Source organism: Trachurus japonicus, chromosome 9, assembly GCF_045865225.1.
Source record: "Trachurus japonicus isolate A0001 chromosome 9, Traja_1.0".
In the NCBI taxonomy this organism is placed as follows: Eukaryota; Metazoa; Chordata; class Actinopteri; order Carangiformes; family Carangidae; genus Trachurus; species Trachurus japonicus.
This window is the reverse complement of record NC_140915.1, coordinates 21,167,966-21,189,673: the sequence shown is the minus strand read 5'-3', so window position 1 is coordinate 21,189,673 and position 21,708 is coordinate 21,167,966. Positions and strand designations below refer to the sequence as shown.

General features: G+C 40.3%; 1 protein-coding gene across 1 annotated transcript; it reads left to right on the top strand.

The window, feature by feature from the left end:
* The first annotated feature begins 19,066 nt into the window (after window positions 1-19,066).
* Window positions 19,067-20,554, top strand: LOC146981379 (transmembrane protein 252-like). The gene is made up of 2 exons (XM_085788158.1): window positions 19,067-19,586; window positions 19,787-20,554. Exons 1-2 carry the CDS (start codon window positions 19,312-19,314, stop codon window positions 20,016-20,018), a joined length of 507 nt encoding a protein of 168 aa, XP_085644284.1. The 5' UTR covers window positions 19,067-19,311; the 3' UTR covers window positions 20,019-20,554.
* Window positions 20,555-21,708: the final 1,154 nt, after the last annotated feature.

Sequence of the window (21,708 nt, the reverse complement as noted above, 5' to 3'; positions counted from 1 at the left end):
ATAAGCACTTTTTTTTTACAGTAAGTTTTCTTTCATATTTTGTGCATTATATCCAGCTCCCGTTTCAGAAACACACACACGCACTGAGCTCAACGGTTGCTTTAAAAAAAAATCATACCATTTTCTTATCTATGAAACATCTTTTGTTTTCACTGGCAGTGAATCGACACATTTCCCTGTAAGTGCAACACTATTGCAAGTTAAACACCCCCAGCTCCAGACATATAGACAGACTGGGAGGAATGAAAATGTTATTACAAACTCGTGAGGAAAATGATTTCAGAAGAGAGCATTGCTGAGTATGCCAGATATAAAAGATGTGATGGGAGAAGTATCTCAGTGTGTGGGTGAATCTTCATCGGAGCTGTAGGTATTTGTTGTTTTGTTTAAAGGGACAACGAGGAGTTTCTATTTGGTTATAAAAAAAGTCTCACGTTAATGTGGATGAATCTACGCTACCCACACTTGTTAATGGGCCCATTTTCGATAAATATATCGTTTTGTCTCTATCGTTATTTTTTTTATTATTAGTGGTGGCGGAGATGCTGGTCAAGCCGACCAGCTTTCTTTACTTTCGGTTTCGTGGCGAGTTATGAGAATAACGCCGCCGAATCGCCGTTTATGGTCGGAACTACGACGGTATGTGATCGTCTTCGAACCTCTGACTTTAATTATTGATGAATGAAAACATGACTCTGTCTTGCGCTGGTCAAAGAATTTCACAGTGCGCGCGGAGGCTCATAAATGTAGTGTGAAAACGCTTCGCTTTTCCAAAACTCCTCGTTGTCCCTTTAACGTATGGTATCAAGTTAGATGAAGTGTTACTTACCAGAGCTTTAAAATGCTTTTTTCTACAATTAGGGAACAAAACACTTATAGTTGCTGAATTCATCAAGAAATTGACCTAAAATCTGAATGTGACCTGATTTAAACAGCTGACTGTAATAAGCATAGGCTTTATAGCTCCAGTTTATCATTCTGATAGGCCTATCAGATATTACTGTAAAGGTCTGTGACTCTTCCTGAAATGAAAATCCTAAATTAATTTCTTTGACTTCTTTAGAATATAGCCTAATTCTCTTTTGTTGTACACAAGTTTTTACCCTTAAATGTTGATCAAAGCAGCAGATGTTACTCATCTTTTCCGCTGATGATTCAACTGGGAGATTCCCATCCAAACCATGGAAGTCATCCAACTGTAAGTCACCTAACAATGTCTTTGCCCAAAATGAATGTAACTAAAAAGGATCATGAATTCATAAACTACTTCCTCCCTCTTCACAACCCTTTCATCCCTAGCATGTTAGTAGACTCATATCCAGTTTTCTAGACCTTTCCCTCCCTGTCAGCAGAATAAAGTCAAGCTATCTAGGAAAAGTCCATGGCTAATGAACTTTTCGAGCAATTGAGAACATAGTCTATGTTCTAGCTCCACCTCTTTCTGCAAAAGGTCCAAGGCCTTTGTGGTGCATTGTGCTTGCTATCATTAGAGGAGTACAAAAAAGGATCATAGACATGTGTTCTTCAACACTGCCTGCAGCATCAGGCCGGCTACCACAGGGACTGTCTTCCTTTCCTCCTCCTCTTACAGAAGGCCGTTGGAGTTTGATCTCGTCTCTCCCCCTCCATCGGCCCCGAGGCATCTGATTAAATGCTAATTAAAGCCGTTAGCGCTGCTATCACCACTGCTAACTCCTCTCTCTCTGTCACAGAGATTAATGCCCCTCGTTCATCATCCTACCTCGCCCAGCCTGAGTACCTGCCCAGCTCACAAAACCTGATCAAGTCATCAGCCCCCAAACCCCCTCTCCTCCACCTCCTCCCACCGCATGAAGATGGACGAGGGGTTTAAATTTTAATTTGAAAATTGCCCTCAATTACTTCTGCGGCGACCACTTGCCGGAGCTTCTCATGTGGTTGAGTGGGAAGGGGTTACAGCAGCGGGTCAGTGGCCGTGATGAGCGATAAGGGGACATTAATAAGAAAGGCAGAGGTTCATTTAAAAGCAGAGAGGACAGTGGGAGCAGCTTTCTCATTATTTAACTCCCCCAGCTTTATTTAAAGGACTTTATTTAAGGATACCAAGTTAATGTGTCCTCCAGGACAGACGGTTAAAGCGCCTGACAGAGTGAGAAAGTTACAGCCATAACTTACACCCTGAGCACACACTGCGGTGCCATCTTTTTTACCTCTTTTGACATTCTTGCCGTTTTCAGGCAGAGCAGAACGAGTCTCAGAGGGGCATAAAATGTTAGAACAAAGTTACACACATCATTTAATTTTATTCTTTCACAATTTCTGGCCCACAAATGTTTTATTGGTTCCAATATCGGTAATCATTATAAGCTATTGGAAGATATTGAACTATGTATAACAAGTCAGCCAAATGTCATTTGAACTACCACCAGATCAGGGGGGAGCTGTGCCCTGGAATATGTGGCGACTCATCAGGGGCTCATTTGGTGTTTGTGTTGTGCATATTATTTTTACTGCGCTGCACTCATGACGTTTGCATGATAAACTCATTCCTCTCTCAAATACACCTTACAACAAACTGGTTGTTTGAGTGGAAAGTATGCTACCAGTTGCTTGTGTTGTGAATACTTTGACAGATTTTAATCCCCACGCTGTGCTTGAGCAACAAACCTGAGCCAACAATGCTGTCATCACACAGTTTCCAAAGACAATTAACAAATATATAGAGATTTATGCACCTGCGACCTGACCGCTCCCACCCGAAAATACTTTTGCTCCATCTCTCACTGTTATTGCCAACACTCTGCCGGATGCCTGTCCAAAAGCTCTAAATCTGTCTTCTGGTGTTTATAATGTCATAATGAATGCTGAGAAATGGAGGAAAACTCTACTTGACTTCTCTTTTCCTCCCCTAATAGGATTCATAGACATAAAAATGTACATGTAGCCTACCACATGTAACGCGCATGTCTGAATTCAATATCTCATGGTTTGTCAAAGGCAAAAATGTCCCATATAGTCTGATAAAGATAAGGGCGAGATTTAATCCAGGCTGAAAATGACTTCATGCCAGTCTCCACATTCTTTAAGGGTTGCAGAATAGCCCTCAGAGCCAAAGTGAGCCTGAATTTCCAGGTAAAGTGACATTTAATAGTGTGTGCAGTCTGCTCTGAGGAGCTTGGGCTGCACCGCAGGAATAAACAACACCATAGTCAAGGTTGGCAGGCTTCGCAGGAAGAGATAGCTTTAACATTCCAGCGCTCGTTGATTAAAAGCCTAAATGAATAACAGCGTGATGTCCCCCACTCACTCCGTCATCCATCCACTGCCTTTTTTTTTTTCTTTTTTTTTCCTTTTCCGGCAGCAGCAGGCACCGTGCGTCCGGTGAACAGGAACAAAGAAGGGGGAAGAGAGACAGAGAGAAAGAGGGATGGAGCGACAGGAAGAGGGGAGAATGAGAGCATATATCAAGGCCATTTTCAGTGACATTTGTGCTCTCGGTGTGGAGAGCCACTATGAATATCAATATGAACCCATGGAGAGGAAACATAGTCTTTTTTTTTTCCTTCTTCTTCTCACTGGGCTATTCATGCACACAAGAAATCTATTCAAGTCAATGTAATGGCCAATCTCTGAGCTTGTGCATGGTTGTGTGAACATTGCTGCCTCGGCTCTACATCTTCTCTCTCCCCTCATGAGTGTGGCTGGGCTTGTATTAGTGAAAAACACTTTATGTCAAGTGCAACTGTGGTGAACACTACAGTATGTAAATCAGACTGGATTAAATGCTTGCATGAGTTGGGCTCGATGGCACCAGTCAGCAACAGCTACAACAGTTTTCTCAGTTTAATTTTTGGGGGGGTTTCACACAACCTCTCCTCTCCTCTCCTCTCCTCTCCTCTCCTCTCCTCTCCTCTCCTCTCCTCTCCTCTTCCTCTGGTGCTTAGAGATATAGAGTCAAAGGGATGCAAATCTACCCACTTCCTTCCTCCCCTCCCCCATCTGCAAACACAGATAGCCCCAGGCCAGTCCCAGGCCTTTCTATATGCAGAACCAGTGACAGGAGTTATGCACCATTCTCCCCCTGTAACAAACTGTTCTCTCCCTAACAAGCTGCGAGCCTCACTCTCTCTGGGCTGCATGTATGAAGCTGTGATTGGTTTGGTACGGTAATAACAATACGCGAATAGAGTGCAGGCTGCCTCCTCCCTTTTGCATGTGGATCTCTGCCGCCTCCTCTCCTTCCCTTCCCTGCTCACCTTTTGTGGGTGAACGAGTGCGTATGTGTGATTGTGGACTGTTGGCTCCCGGCTTATTACTTTAAGTTGTCTCCAGCCCCTGTGTTAATCCCTGTCTTCTTCAGGGAGGGATAACAATAATACAACAAGATCCAGAGGTACTAATGAAATCCTATCAGGTTCCTGAGCCTGAATGTCAGCGAGAGAGAGAGGGAGATAGGTGAGGAGACTGAGAGTGCATGAGATATTGATTGAATAGAGACCAAAGCGAGGGAGGGATATGAAAGAGAGATAGAAAGGCAAGGAGTTGTCGTTATGAAAGAGAGAAAATAGTCACTGAAAAGTGGGGGAATAAACAAAGTGATCGTGAGGTTTGAGATGGAGTGAAAGGACAAGGAGAGTGGAGAGGACTTACGCCAAGAGGAGAGATTAAGAGAGTGGATGCGAAAGTTGGGTAAGAGTGGAGGCAGAATGTTTTTTCTTCAGTGACTGAACATGCGGCAGCTAAAACGCATCAGCTCTGACTTGAATAGGTTTCAAAACCCAGACCAATTCTCCGCCTGCGTCTTCGCCAGACCCACCATTTGCCCCTGGGATTGAATTAGGCCTGCCCCATTATACAGTTGCCATGGGGACCATGACACCTCCACTGACGAAGTGAGAGCCACGCAAGGCTGAGTTGCTGATCAGAATGTGTGTGTGTGTGTGTTGTGAGAGCACACACGTGCAGTTGAGTCTGTAACTGATATGTGTGCACGCTCATATGTATGTGTCCGTTGATATCACTCGCAATTTATGAAGAGGTTGAATTAATTGGCATCTTTTACATATCTTCAGCTAATATAAACATTTGATTTTCATTCATAAGCCCTTTGCTTTGTTGATATTGTTTTTATTTGCATTACTTATAGGCCGCAATCCTCAAACACAAACACTGTACGTATCAAGGTGTTGTCGTGTGTAAACCACTTATCTCCGAAACTTTTCATGTGATAAGAAAAACAGCCCACCTCAAGATAATCAAATGGGATTTTAAATGGTTTATTTTGCTCAAGAAGAAGAAGAAATCTTTCAACTCATGAGGCAACACTTAGTCCCTCAGTTTATCTCAAATAAATTCACCCAATTTGGAGATACATGGTTTTCATTAAAAAACAGCTAAGAGCTACTCAATAACAGAGCAAAATCCATGCACAAACAATTAAAAAGCAGAAAAAGAAAGAAAGAAAGAAAGTTTTGTGGATTCATCCTTGGTTTGTAATGTTCAACAGATTACCTTTATAACAACTTTTTCACGCGAACTGAGTATCAAGAAGACAAAAGTTACCCCACCATTCACTGGGACTCTACTACAGATGAGTTTTATCACATTCGGTTTCACATTTCAAAACCAAGTTTTTGAATGTGACATTACAGAAATTGTGACATAACAACAAAAAATAATGATGATATTTCTGTTTTCAATGCATATATAGCTGTTTATCACACTCTGTCCAACTTATTACCTAACCATTGGCAATGCACCATACACCTGAACTTAACACTGATTGGTCTGTCTGTCTGTCTGTCTGTCTGTCTGTCTGTCTGTCTGTCTGTCTGTCTGTCTGTCTGTCTGTCTGTCTGTATGCTAACATTACAGTTTTTTTCAGTTGCTTTGGTGCTTTTCTCAGATCAGAATTAAAATTCTCACAACATGAATCATTTGTGCACTTCATAGTAGCAATTTCTCCTTCCTTTGAACAAATTGCAAATGCTTTTGGACATGTATCAGTTGCTTTCATACAATTCTCTGCTATTTTATTGCATTATCATTTGCTTATGTCATGTCAGTCAAAATTACGTAACTGAGAATTTTCATTCTGATCTGAGAAAAGCACCAAAGCGACTGAGACAAACTGTAAATACAGTCATGTGTAACTTTACTGTTGTTTTGAAATGGTGTACAAGTAGTGTTTAGTGCTGTCTTGAGCATTTTCAGGTAGATTCCCCAAGATCTCACTTTTTTGCATTGGAAAACATTTATGCACAGAGTAAACAGTCATAATCATGAAAACATGACAAAGCCATTTGACTATCTTGCTCATAAACAATGGTGTCAGGACTTATCATTTTGATGACACTGACAGTTTCATTGACATGAATACCTGCTTTTGAGGAATGAACTGTCCATGTAAGCAAGTGACACGCTTGTGCAGGTTATCCACTAGGTTTTGCAGTTTGTACTAATTGTTTTGAAAAATGCACTAACTGTTGTGCAAATGTTAAAGCAGAAGTAAGTGATATATTTGTGTTAATATAAGTCTTAAATAGTTATATCTTCCGACAGCAATCACTTACATAGAGTGTTTGGTCTGAAACACGGGTCTGTCAGTCACTCTGCTCTGCTCTGAGCCGAGGAGAAAACATTTATCGTATCCTACAGTTTTTATCCAATGAGGAGAGAGAACGGCATGCAGGGCTGTGTGTGCAGCCAAGGAACGCCGTGAATGTGGCGACGTAGGGACGAGGACTGTTATGGTGCGTTCAAGGAAACTCGTAACTCGTGTTTTTCCGTCCTGTGAAGTCGTACCAGTTCAATCTGGTACGAGTTCACGGGTCGGAAGTTACGAGTGGCCGTTATAGTGACTTTCACAGGTAAAACAGGTCGGAAAAACACGAGTGGGTTGCCTGGAACGCTACAAAGTCGTAAGTTGTGACTTGAAGCTGTAATTTACGATTTCAAAAGCCTGCCTGGAACGCAGCATTAGCCAAAACGACCGGATCGCTTACTTCTGCTTTAATAGTGATGTGAGAAATGCAATCCAAAGTGACTGAGAAAAACTGTAACATGACAGCTAATAGATAGATAGATAGATAGATAGATAGATAGATAGATAGATAGATAGATAGATAGATAGACAGACAGACAGACAGACAGACAGACAGACAGACAGACCTACACCTAGTTCAAGGGGTTCAAAATATAGCAAATATCTACCACCCAGCAGTGAAGCAGCAACACTATAATACACTTACAGTTATTTTTTTGGCCAACTAAGTGCAATTTTCACTCTCCCTCCTGCTCTCATTAACTCCAACTCCTGAAAATAGTTCCTGAGCTAACAGCTAAATTTGTATGTTTGTCGTTTAGTATTGGGCAGGTAGTGTGCTGTGCGTTTATCAGAGCCGTAAAACAGCTGTCTTCTCCTGCTGGAAATGGGGTCACTGAGAGTGGTGAGAATGACTCAGAACAGTAAATCCCAGTAAGACCGAAACAATGAAATGATAGAAGCTAAAATGCCCTCTCAAGTAGAGACTAAACCCTCACAAGTTCATGTTGTTTGTGTATTTTTAGATACATTGTTTTCATATAAAAATATTGATCTGTGTAGCTTTACGATACAGCTTTTTAGCTCATACAGTAGACTATCCATCATTTGTGCTGTTTTCTATTTATCAGGGAAGGGTTAAAGTGTTCTCCAAACATCTAAAAATAACTAAAGCCTCTGTGAGGATGTGTTGTTGCTCTCTGGCCAACATAAATATAACACTGGACAATCCAAAAATAGACATACTTTATTTTGTTATTATTTTCATAATTCAATGATAGGAGAAATCGAGATGAAATTTGTTCTCTCTTATCTTGCTGAAATGCATATTTCCGAAGCCATGTAAAGAGCAAGATGCTGTTTCTCACAATTTCCTCTTTGTTCTGATTATTTAATATACATGCATTATAAATGCATACATTTCTAAATATTTTCATTTCATTGTCATTCTATTTACTTGTAGTTTTACTTTGTTCCCCTGAGAAAATCAGGGCTAAAAGGATACTACTTATCCATTTACACACAGAGACACACACACACACACAACACACAACACACAGGAACAAGTGAATGGATACTGGAAGCAGATACCTTGTCTGTCTCCTCACATTGGAATTTTGTCACCAACGCCGTTCTAATGGATGGCCAGAGAAAGGATGCCACCCACAGCACCATCTGGCTAATGCCCCGTCCTCTGCTTATGAATTACGCTAAATTGTGCCCAAGAGAGAGAAGCCACATGTTCATTATGAAAGCTGCAGGGGTATTAGAGATCCCCTGAGTCGCACCAAACGAGCTGCATGTCACAGGACGGCATGACACACAACATGGAGCCATGAAGGGGGGGGGAGAAAAATACAACCTTCTCAAGACTTAATAGGATGCATTCATCAGGCAACCTTGACTGAGTTCTGACAGGGTTGGTTTTCTATTGTTTCAACAATGATCAACTGTTCTGTCAGAGCTGGATACATACAGTAGGCTACCGCATGGTTTTGCTGTTTGGCAAGACTTGTTACATTTCACAATCCTTTTCTGGGAAACATAGAAACCAAGAGAAACTGCACTGATGGATGTCACACCCAACACCAAGTGACACCTGGACCTGAACTGAAATGCAGTGGCCATTTTGTGGAAAAAATGCTTACAACAGCAGCCAGTGTACGGGAACCACCATTAGGTGTCTTTATCTGTGTCTAGACCATCATGAGACCAGCCTAACAGCATCTGTCAGCTCCTGCGAAACCCCCTCATGTACCATAAAAGACCGGGCCCCCTCAGTTTAAGAACTAAGGCCGCAGAACCCAGTGGGGACACATAGGAAGGTATGGAGAGAAATAAAATGCTGGGGTTTTTTTTCTTTTCTTTTCCATTCCACCACTGGTGTGTGCCATGCATTGCCATGCAGGCAGATGGGGGAGGTGGAGGTGGAAATAAAACATGCATGAGTCGCCTGCAGCCCAGGAAAATAATTACTGTCATTTAGCAGACATGAGGAGGAGAGCAGCGCAGCCCAGTCTGCCCACAGTATACCACCACACCGCCTGCATACCGATGAACTGGAGGGAAAAATGCACTGAATGGGAGAGAGTTGTGTGAGAGATGGCTCGCTGTTTCCCCATTTGATGTTAATAGATGCCGTAGGTTATTTTGGGGATGTTTTCATAATGTCACTGAGAGTTGACGGCATCTTTAAACTGCAATCACAAGAAATTAAACAAAGAGGTTCTCTTCTCATAGAAGTTGCAGCATGGCTTATTGAGCACTGCTCTAGGTCCAGGAGTCTCCAAAGACACAAAGCTTATAGTATATTTCTCCCAAAGATCAGAGAACAAGACTTGACCCCCGTGTGTCTTGGCTGGGACTAAATCATGTGCTCCTTCTCTTTCTTTTACTCTGTCACTCATCTCCTCTCACCCTCCTCCTTCATTTTGCCTTTTTTTTCTACTTCTGTCCATCTCCTTTCTTCCGTCTCCCTCCTTCCCTTCCCTTTGCCTGAAGTCAGACCACGGCACAAATTTATAGGAGGTGGAGAGATGCCAGTAGAGGTCAAATGCATGAGCGGCTCCCTGTCTGCCTTCCCTGTCATTCTTTATGGCTGATCTAGTGGAGGAGCCTTCATTACCCTGAATTATACGCTGCGATTATTACCTCTCCCCCCGGCCCATGCAGGACGGCCCTGGCCTTATCATCTTATCATCTTACCCAGGAGGAACGTAATGCAGGGAACTCGCGATATATAGCGCAACATCTGCCTCCAGCATGACTCCACTGCGGATCTTTGAACTTTACGTCCTCACATCCACAGTATGTGATGTATGTGGTGTGTGACTGGGATCACAGGCTTATTTGTAGAGAGTTATAATGGACTGCAGAGGCATATTTTCTAATGGGGGTGTGGGTAAAGCGCTACGCTGTATTTACAGTTTTCCAGAGGTTTAATTAAAATTAGTGATCCCCACACTCTGTAGCTTAAGCACAAACCCATCCGGTGCTGCTCCATGTCCTGTAAATTAGACCGTCTGCTTTCTAGAAGCTTCACAACACCTCAAATTTAAGTGTCTCCAATGAGAATAAAGGATTTTGAGTGTACAGCCCAGATTTAGTAAAATATTTTCCTCTTGGCCATTCAAATTCAGCCTCCACATGCTTATTTGTAGTCTTTTTTTTGTCTTCCCATCTGTTTTTGATGTTTAAGGGAAGCCCAGCGATGACCCAACTGCTAAGAAATCTGGTTACTGAAGACTCATTCTCACAGTACCAGATATTTGATCTTCCTGGTACAAATTATATCCTGAAATTTAAACAGAAAAACTAATTTAGTCTGGACTCATGATGTTGTTGTTGTTGTTGCTCTTTTCCTCATCAACATGCCACCATTACACATGTTTGTTACCACGACTCAGGTGCCAGTGTGAAGCCCGATAATCTGAGAAATCAGCGGGGTGCTCTGATAGCAAAGAGCTTTGGCAGTCTCGATATATTGTACTTTTTCGCAACTAATTTTCGAGTGGGCACACTGAGAGAACCTGCACTGTATCACGGCGTAAATATCAATGCAGACACAGGGTGGGGGGGTTTGGCAGAGAGGGGTTGGACAACAGATACACTGCAGCAGGCTTCATCAAGTCAGCCACAAATCAAAAATACATCTCAGGCAGTTTACTGAAGTTTTGCCTGACAGATTCCTGCCTGTAAAGTCAAACACACAGAAACAATTCTCTCTGTTCTAGTCTCACCTCAGTGCTAGCAAATGCACACCAGGTGGAGCTGAGAGTATGGTTACATTTATTTTTTCCACTTGGAAATGTGACTCTGGGCTGGATAAATGCAGACATCTATATCACAACAAATTAAAAGTATTCCATTACAAGTAAAAGTAAAAAGTTGAGTAACAACCTTTTCCGTGTTTTTTAATTTGCTAACACCAATGACTGAGTATTATAAACTGCTGTTGCAATACCATTCAGTTGCAACAAAACTGAAAATAACTATCGTGGTACTGCAACTGTATTCATTTTAAGTTTCAGACCCCTAATAGCAATTGAGTGTACATAGTTGTGGATTATAATCATCGATTTATTAATAGATAAGCAATATTTACTGTATTACACTTAACTGCTGGGCATTATGATACTTATAAGACGATCATGTGTTTGGGTAAGATTTTATTCTTATTGTAACAAGTAAAAAACTGTTGTAGAAGAAATGAAAAGGTTCAATATTTTACTCTGTCTTGTGGAGTGTGACATTAAAAACTAGATCAAAGACGCCTGAAAACTATTTTATATTTTCTTATTGTCACTACATCCAATGGAAAGTATCAAAACTATCAAATAAACATTAAACACAAATGAACTGATCCAACTAACAAGAGTTGTTTATGTATCCATACTACATGTTCTATTCCTCTGTAGTGCTTGTGCTTCCATTATTTAACACAAACCATTAAAAAACACATTGAGCCATGTATCATTGCACCGGGTGAGTCAAAGCTGAAAATAGTCCCCAACAAGTGTCCTGTTTGCTTCTGTTCAAGTGATGCTTTGTTGAAACTTCAGTGGTTGGCTTTTAAAATGAATTTCTGAGGCTTTCTATATTTGTGTGTATTTGTGTGTTTAAGATTTATGTCCTCCAGGATCCACAAGAGTTGGGCTGAGTGCCGCAGACAGAGATGAGCTAACACATTGTTGGTTTGTATATTTTCATGGGATTTGCTGACAATAAAAAAATACAGTAGAACGCCAGACTTATCCTTTGAAGCTGTACTGCATTTAAATTTGCACTTCTATAGAAAGATTAAAAAACAGCATGGCAAAAGTTGACACAGAAAGGACCAAGGTATCACAACTTTTTGTAGGATTCAAGCTCCAAAACACTGGATGTACCAAGTCCCATAATGCATCTCAAGACCCTCCCTGTCTGGTAAACACCTATGAGTCTCCATGCCTCAGGTTTGTAAACCGCATATAATCAGGGTCATTTTCTCAGGTTTTAGAAAGTATAAGCTCCCTACTGAGCCACAAAAGACACTGTACACTTGTTTTAACAGGTTGAGCAGTACTGCCCATGTCAAATAAACTGACCTACCACCAGCACGTGTAAAATCCAATGCTGTCACTAGTGTTTTTGTTTCTTCTTTCTTTTACTACTACCAATAATGTGTTTTGGGGGAGTGTGAGACACAATGCTGATTTCAATGTCTATGTGTGGCAGTTCATGCACAGTTAAGCTTAGGGAATCATGGTTTTAAGGTATAGTTCTGGTTAAACATTAGAAACACTTAGTTAAACTTTCTCCTGTGTGAAAGTGAAATGTACCACATACAAATCCAAGACCCTCAACCTCCACACCCTTAATTTGAAGCTTTAATTTTCACCCTTAATCTTTAACATTTTGGTCTGGGAATGGAACAGTGCGTTCATGAAGGCGTGTAACTTCTTTACCTTCTTCAGCGCATTCTTCCTGTAGCTTTGGTCAAGGCACCATGAGATGGAGAGTGAATGTGAACACAGTAGAAAGTAACAGACCATCCACAGCCATCAGCTCCATTGGTGGGCACAATTACAGAACTTGTTGTTCTGTATCATGACCTAAACGTAAGTACAGACTCAGTAGGGGGTCGTAGACAGGATTTGGATGACACACACATACATATAGATACACACATACACACACACACAGTGCTCCCTATCAAGTGTTCTGCTATATCAGGCAGCCAGGCAGGGAGTCAGGGAGCAGTAACAGGGCTATTAGGACTCCCAGGGACCCTATCGATCTCCTCATTGATCCCCTCCTGCCTCGGCTAGTCCAGACAACTGCAAGGGTTTATACAGCTACTACAGGAAAGAGCAGTGAAACACTACAGGCAAGAGCACATAGCAGAGGATGGACATGGTAAGAGTGAAAGTATGAAAAGTTCAACACATTCTTTGACTTCTTAACCTCGGCCTCTTTCTCCATCGTTCCTTTCTTTTCTTTATGACCAATTTTTAAGACCACTTTTGCCTTCAACACACATGGCTCATGTTTTATATGTCTCTTTTATCTGTAATAGCATCTTCACAATGATAAAGTGACATGAGAATGAAATGAATGGGTTTTACAGTATAAAGATGTTATCCAACACATGGAGTGGAGGAGATTTATAATCTTTGACAAAATACGAGCACAAAAAACATTCTCCAACCACAATCCCTTGTGTGACAGATCATCATGGTTATCAAAACCAGGCAGCTTGGAGTCTTCACGCTGCCTCCAAACGAAACACATTAAAGTTACATATGTGTCTAAGGGATTGAGAGATACCATCACCCCAACTGCTGAACCCATCAAATGTGATGTGGTAGAAGACAGTGATTGTTTTAGTTATTGCTCCTAAGTATTTCCTTATCAAATAGTTTTAACCTACAGCAGTACTTTAAGAGCCTTGGTGCAAGAAAATAATGCAACAACGCCCCCACTGGACGTCTGATGGTACTACTACTGCTAATGACTAATGCATTTGCATAAACTGACCAAAATTATCATCTAAACAATCTAATAATTGATATCCAGTCACTCTGTGTGTGTCCTCTGCTCATGTTTGGTGACCATGAAACAAGTGCTGAGTGTGCAGTCTGACCCTGATGTGTATTAATGACAGAGGGGTGGCAGGTCCTCATCAGGGCCCAGCTGATTAATAACCGGGCCGTCACGCCTTCCCTCACAACTAATGGCTCCCTGTCTCACTCTGTCTATAATTATCACTCAATAATGAGGTCTAAAAGAAGGCATATACGTGTGTGTATGATGTGAGTGTGTGTGTGACACCAGGAGAGAGCATAATGTGGGGGGCTGCAGATGGCAAATGCAGCAGGCGGCATATCAAATTAGTTGTTTACACGTGCAAAACATCCTGCACCGGAATAAAGCTTAAGTTTATTTATGTATTTGAGGAATTTGAAGTTCATTTGACTCTTTCACTTCAAGCTACACAATACACTGTAAGAGTGTGAAACACTAGACTCAACAACAGCTCCTTTCCCACAGTGGTTTAGACTCTCAACCCACTGTAAACTCTCACATTATTTTCTTAAAGTTGTGAAATATATTTATAAATGTATCTCTGTTTCCTGACACTTTTTATTCTGCATAATTTATTCATTATGTATTTGTGTGTACATGCTTGTGTGTATTGGTTGTTTTTAGAGGTACCTATTAGAGTTTATCTGAAGTTTCATTGTTTTATTTAATGACAATAAAGAGTCTATAACACAATGTTGATAACAGAATGACAACATTGTAACAGCATTACCTTTTCACCATACATACAGTGTAATTGTCCTGCATAGTTATGGCAACAGAGTCTCTTCAACTCCCTATACTCATGTTTGAGTCTAAATCATGTGGACCCAAATTAAACAAACACATTAATTGACTGATAGCATTAATATCATCATTACTGTTGTCCATAGATGTCAAGTTAATGTCTTTATTTTGAAGTTTTCAGCAGAACTATACTTTTAACAAAACAGACACTTATGAGAACTACTTATATTGTGATTTGTGGGCTATCAAAAGTAGGCTACGCTGTTTCTGGAAGGACAGTTGCCTTTGAATGTGGTTGTCAGAGGCATTTTGGCAAATTGCCAGAAGTTGGAGAGAAACTTTGTGTTGAGGAGAAATAAGTGAACAGAGTGAAGAAACAGCTAATGCAGAACCTATATGGGTGAGTGAATGGTTTGATGAATGTGAAAATGATGTGAATCATATGCTATGCCCTTCAAAACCTCAAGATCTCATTCCAGCTGAAGCGACGTGTCAGACAGCGCTCTCCACCTTCATCATACACACCAAATAAAGGAAAATCTTTCTGGTGTTCATATGTCCAGTAGCCTACAGTTCCACAGACTTACACAATTTCCCAAGGAGAATATTGAAGCAGTTGCTCCTTTGTTTTTTCCCCAATGTGTATCTGCATGGCTGAATGCTACAGTATTTGTGACACTAATCTAAATGACAAAAAACTTCTAATGAGTGTAAATCCAGAGTGCAAGGTATGAACAGACAATCAAGGGAGTCAACTATTTTCCCAATGTGAAAGGAAACCATGCAGTTCACACACATGCTTCAATTATTTAAGGTGAAATTATATATACACTCTTAAGACTTATACACGTGTATTTTAAATGTGTTCAACATTAAAAACCTAAACCAAGATGGAACCTGAGAAAAAAGCAAAAAGTAAAGTAAACCACAAACCCAAATGAAATGATAATGATGTCAAAATAAGGCTCGAACTATTTTACATCAGTTTGCTTAACTGTAACTTGAGGCTAGAGTGAGAAATTGATTTGTTAGCTAAATTAAACTTGATCTTACAGTAGTTAGCTAAACTAATGTAAAGTTAGAAACAAGTTAACATTAGTTAGCTAAATGAAATGTAAGGCTAACGTAAAAAAAAACAGCTGTTTGTTAACCAAACATGTTCTGATTCAGAAACTGAGGAAAGTCATAAGTTGTGAAAAACTGTGACTAATCTTTTAGCTATGGCGCAGCTGTAAATCACTAATAATACCAGAGATAATGTCCCCTAATCTGTTAATGATGGAGACCTTCAAGTACAACGGCTGTTTTGTCTGGTTATGAGGGTCCCTATCAGTTTTACTAGTTTTACTTTCAGCAGTGTGTAGCAGGTACATATCAGACCACTAACAGCTCCCTACGATGTGAGTGCCAAAGGCCAAAAAAAACCACACACTCACATACTGTGATTTTGTACAAATAAAACCTGTTTCCAGAGAAAGGCAGGAAACACTTTGAAATAGGATTTCTCACCTACAGTGGAGCTGTTGTAATGGCACAGACACTGGAATCCCGTATGAGCAATGATGCATTCCCATAAGCAAATTACACCACAGCACGGGCAAACACTCGTTTGTGATTATCTGCTATAAACGTGCAGCATTTTCCTGTGTCACCTTCTTGTTTTTAAACCCTCGTAAGACACTTAATTTTTCCTTACAGATTAGCTCATGCCTGTTATCAGTGCAGACAATTTGTGTGATAATTTTTCTGATAAGAGAAAAATAGATTATCTTTAGAGGACATGTCATGCCAATGCCATCATTATCATCTTTGAAACCGAGTAAGGCCTACTGTGGAAAATGTTATACAGTTTACCATTTCATATTGCATCAGACTGCTTAATGTGTCAGCCACAGAAAATACTAGTGGCACTATTAGCATTCATCAGTAGGTAATCCCAACCTTTATTAATACTGTGTGTGTTTCACATTGGCATCGAACACAGGGGTTTGTTAACCTGTCAAAAAACATTTGCGTGGTGCAATAGGCTATGGAGCGCATGGGGATTAACACCACATAAAATAAGACTGATAAGATTCATAGAACCATTACAGTCTCAGAGTGGTGATAACAGGTCTGATGACTGTGCTGTCTTCATGACAAGTGTTGAAGGGGTGTGGTCAGATTTCATTCATAGCACAAGCAAAGCATACACCACTGCAGCAGCTGTGGTGGAGCGTCAATAAATGATGACTCATGAGGATTCTCACCAATAAACAAAGAGCGAGGTACACAGTAGAGTTTACAGGTCAAGGGCAAGGAAAAAATCAGAAGTGCCACACAGCAGCACATTGTAATGCTGTCTTTGATTTATTTAAATTGTTGCAATTGCATTTAAAAGTGTTTTAGCTTTATTTAGCTTTATTTTTGCTTTTATTGTGTACATTTGCTATTTTGCAAAACTTAAAGCAGAAGTAAGCGGAATGTTTGTGTTAATATAAGTCTTAAATAGGCCGACAGCAATCACTTATATAGAGTGTTTGGTCTAAAACACGGGTCTGTCAGTCACACTGCTCTGCTGTAAGCCAAGGAGAAAACTTTCCTTGTATCCTACAACCTTTATCCAATGAGGAGAGAGAAATGCATAAAGGGGCGGTCCTCTCTGTGTGTGCAGCCAAGGGATGCGCGTGAATGTGGTGACGTAGGGACGAGGACCGATAGATCCATGACGAGGGCGGGGACTGCTAACTCCATCGGCTGACAAGAAGTTAGCCAAAACGACCGGATCGCTTACTTCTGCTTTAAACAATGTAGAGTGCAATTCATAAAACACAATGAATTACAAGAGTCTCAATCTCTACTCTCTGCACAACTCTGTAACAACAGTGAAAAGACAAATCTGATGCATGTGCTAAAAAAAAAAAATTTAAAAAGAAAAAGGATCCAGAGGCTTCAGTGCAGAGGATCATAAAAGAAAACTTGCCTGACTTCAATGGAAAATTTAAGAAGTTGTTGTTTTGAGCCCCTGACCTAGTTCCAGGTGAGGCCTGCTTACCCCATAGTTTATGATTTAGCTTTACATAACAAGGAAGTCACATTTTTACTGTGCAGTTTGAACATACAGCTTGGTATAAACATCAAGGCCAAAGTAGCCTACATGCAGGGTATAGGCAGATTATTCACAGGATATGATTCACATAATCTCAGATCCTTGATGAAAGGGGGAAAACAGATTCAAATGGAAAATGAGAGAAAATAAGAAAAATCCTGTTTATAGAATTACAAAAACAAGTGCATTGTCTTTATAATAGGTAATTAAGAGCTTTTCCCTAATTTAATCAGATTCATTTGACTGCATCCAAAATGAATTTTATGAATCAACAGGACTATGTTAATGATAATCTGTCTGTGCATTGCAACAGGTGAATGCATTTATGAAAACAGAAAAATGATCAAACAACTTTTGCACTGTGTCGTGTCTGTGCTCACGTAAACTGTTGTGGAGAAAAGTGTTGTGCAAACCTGGATACTTTTATCAGACTGCAGGCTCACTGCACTGCCAGCTGTGTGTTGGTAGGCTACTGATGAGTCAGTAGCATCCATCAAATCAAAACATGTATTCCATGTGGGCATGGAAATATTCCCACCTTATATTTTTTAAATACATGAATCCTTTTGTTCTCTTTTACATATTTTTAGCATGATCATTGACATTCACATGTGATAACTTAGACAACTATACTGTGGTAGAAGGAATTGAGTGGCTGCAATGGTTACATCAGACATAGCAAAAAATATTTCTAAAAGAATAAAATGAAAATATTTATGCTCTAAATAAACCTAAATTTGTCAATTTTAATATAAACTGACAACTGGTTGGAAAAACTGTCACTGTGGATTAAGAGGCAGAATATGCAAATGATAACTGTAGCAAATAGGATTTCCTGTGTAATATTTACATTTGTGTTCAGTTTTTTTTAATGCTTTGCCATTAAAAACGCAAAATTCAGATTCAGGCAGTAGCATTTTTATTCATAAATTCATTCATCCATACATTGTGTTTGAGATATGTTCACAGACAACAGGACACAAGGATCATTCAGTCATCCCTCTGTTGAACCGTTTACTTCTTTGATCTTATTGTTTCATTGATTTAAAAAAAACAAAAAACTTTTACTATAAACTCTCTTTATCAATAATTAATTATCTTAGAGTCACAGCAATTTACCTTTTATTATTATCAGTGGAAATATCTGCATGTGCACAGTATTACAAAATTCTACTCATGACTCATTACAGGTCATAAACTGGAGGATTTCAGGTAGTTTAATTTGAAAGATTGGTGCAGGTTTTAAGAGGTAAAGTTATCCAGTTTTTTATAAGAAAAAGCAGAAACTTGAGGAAGTTGGAGAAAAAAACGTGTGCAGCAGACTTTCCCCCCTTTCCTTTTTTTGCCCTTAGTCATCAGGTGGACCAGATTTATATATTTACCAAGTTGAAAACTACTGACCCACAGCTTTCACCTCCACAGGATAAGCCACCTGCTATTTTCCACACCTTTCTACTACCAAGTTCAGTCAATTGTTCCTTTATCAGTTCTCAGCCAAAAGAATTTCTCCCTATGTTTTTGCCTCTACCAGCCATATCACGCTCATACTCCTGACCCCAGATTAATACTGTGTTAATATACAACCGAGGAGGCAGGTACATTCCAGTCACCTCCCTTTATGTCTGAAGAAACAGAAAATGCCACACAGACTCACACGCCATCAGTTGCAGCACCTACAGGCGTTCAAACTTGGACTGGGAATTTATTTACACTATAGGTGCGTCTAACAGTGTCTTATCCTGTGCTGGCACTAAAGGGATAAAAGTACAATATAAATATTTCCTGTCTGATAGCAGTGTCAACAAGACTCGCAAAGCTACTTCTTGCTACCAGAGGACAGAAATAAGAAGAAAAAGGAGTACCTGCAGGAGAAAAGCAACAAGTGAGTTGAATGATCATGGCTGTGAAGAAGCAGCTGTGGTCTCTGGCCCGTATTGTCCTGCCTGGTGTGGGATTTGCATTTACATGCATCGGGGCCTACCTGGTGTCCCTGAAGGATGAGTATGACAACTCCTGGACAGACATCCCAGCGTATATCATAATCGTCTGTGGCTTCCTGGCCATGCTCATCTGGGTCTTCTGGACCATCTGCCTCAGCATGAAGAGTAAGATTTACCACCACAGAGGAAGACACGAACAACACATCCACATCCACACTATTGAAAGGTAAAAAGCAACCTGTGAGCACCAGTACCAACTATTTTTTCCTTAATACTTAATGTAACAATTGAAAAGTAAATTTGTTAAATGAAGCTAGAAGAGTGTTTGATTTCTGGAGGAGACTATAAAAGTGTTTTCACATCCCAGCTCAACAAATAAATCAAATGAAACTGTCTCTTACATATCCCCTGTCTTTTCTGCTGCAGACCGAGCTCCTTCCCTCCATCATATGATGAGTCCCAGGGAAGACAAATCTCTCTTGATATGATCCCTGAGACTATTGTTGTGGTCGACGGAATCGATATCGTGTTGGGAATTGCTCCTCCACTGTACAGCCAGGACAGCTCAGAAGCCCCAGACTGCACATGGAGTTGGGAGCAACCGCCGCGATACAGTCTGGTGGAGCGTGTTGAGCAAGGACAGGGACTGGGTGTTTGAGAGAAAACAGGAGGAATGCTGATAGACAGAGACAAGACTTCTAGACTGAGTCAAGAGAAACGGGTCTAGAAAAATGGGAAAGGGCTTGTATGGCTGGGTTGTTCAGCTGCCAAATGAGAGATCACAGAATCGGCTGACATCACCTGTGAGCCATGAATCTGCATGCAGCGCCCGACCTCTGAACTCTGTTGTCTGACCGGACTGCTAACAGGCCTTTTTCAGCCCAGAAGTATAAATAGAGGAAGGCCTGTACGGTTTAACTGTGGTTTTGTTCTGATGTTTTTCAAATGGTTTCGTCTCTCCTTCCTAACACAAGGACAAGCTTTTCATTTGAGTTGCAAAACCGATGACAAATCACAGAGGACAGTATTAATCCAGTGAGATCAATGGAGGTCTGAACGGATAGAAGGTAGCTACATATTTTTACCTGCACCGTGGTTCCGATAAATGCACTATTAAGATCAATCACTACTCTGTGTATATGATGTTAGCCTTGTTCTAGGGTTGTTTGTATCATGGAATGAAAATATCAAGGTGCTCAACTTGCTTGTGCTGAAAACATTTCTTCCTCGTGGTCAAGCCAACTTTTGTTAGACATGTTTTGCATCATAAAAATGTAATTAATAAAAATGTAAATGGGTTGATCCAACGATGAAAATGGTATATCTTAAATTTGACAATATATATAAGTTAATACTTGAAAATAAGCAGTTTATAAATAACCATTAATCTGTAGTAAAAAACAAAAACAAAAAGTACAAAAATCTACATATAACAAACCGATAAGGGCAGGGTCTAAGGGCAGAGGATGTTGTTATATTGCCATGTAAAGCCCTTTGAGACAAACTGTTTGTAAAAACGGGCTATACAAATAAAATTGCCTTGCCTTGCCTCCCCAGTCACCTGCTCAAGCTGCTAGAAATACATTACAAACTCACACAGCATATACAACACTATAAAAACAATCAAATAAAACTAAAATTAGGCTTAAAAATGAAATTAGTCAAAGAAAAGCCCTTTGCAGTGTCTGGAGAAGAAGACATGGAGCTGACTTTTCAACCTCTGTCCATACATCAAAGACAGCCGAATGTGATAAGTCTGGCAATTTGAGCTAATGATTACAAAATGGACTTTGCAAAGTTTGCACATAATGGGAGTCTAAATAATGATATAATATTTCATTGGACATATGGACACTGGGCACAGTGAGCCAATGCTCTAAATTCAAAATATTTGCAACTGGCTCATCAGGGTACGTGTACACTATGGCCCCTAACTAAGGCCAGTAACGCCTGTGACTGCTGCAGCAAAACAAAGTCTTTCCAGTCTTTGCTGAACCTGTACATTTGCTGTGCATGACACCATGAGATTTCATAACAAGCTGCTTTATTAGATTATGTGTTCTCTCTAAAGTACACCTGACAGCTCAGTTGAAAAGTTCACCACAATAAAAACACTGGTGGAGCATAAATGTCATGTAGGCTACTGCTTAGCAACTTTGCAGCTTTTACATTTTAATGCTCATATGACAGGTCTAAATAAACTTAGTACTTTAAAAGACTGTATTCATCTAAGCATGCCCCAAACTGTTAGTCTGTGAAACATGGACATTTTAGACTAAAACCTAAACTTCCTTCTTAGCGACAAATTTGAAGGTGATAAACAGGCACTGATCCTCATCCAACCTCAG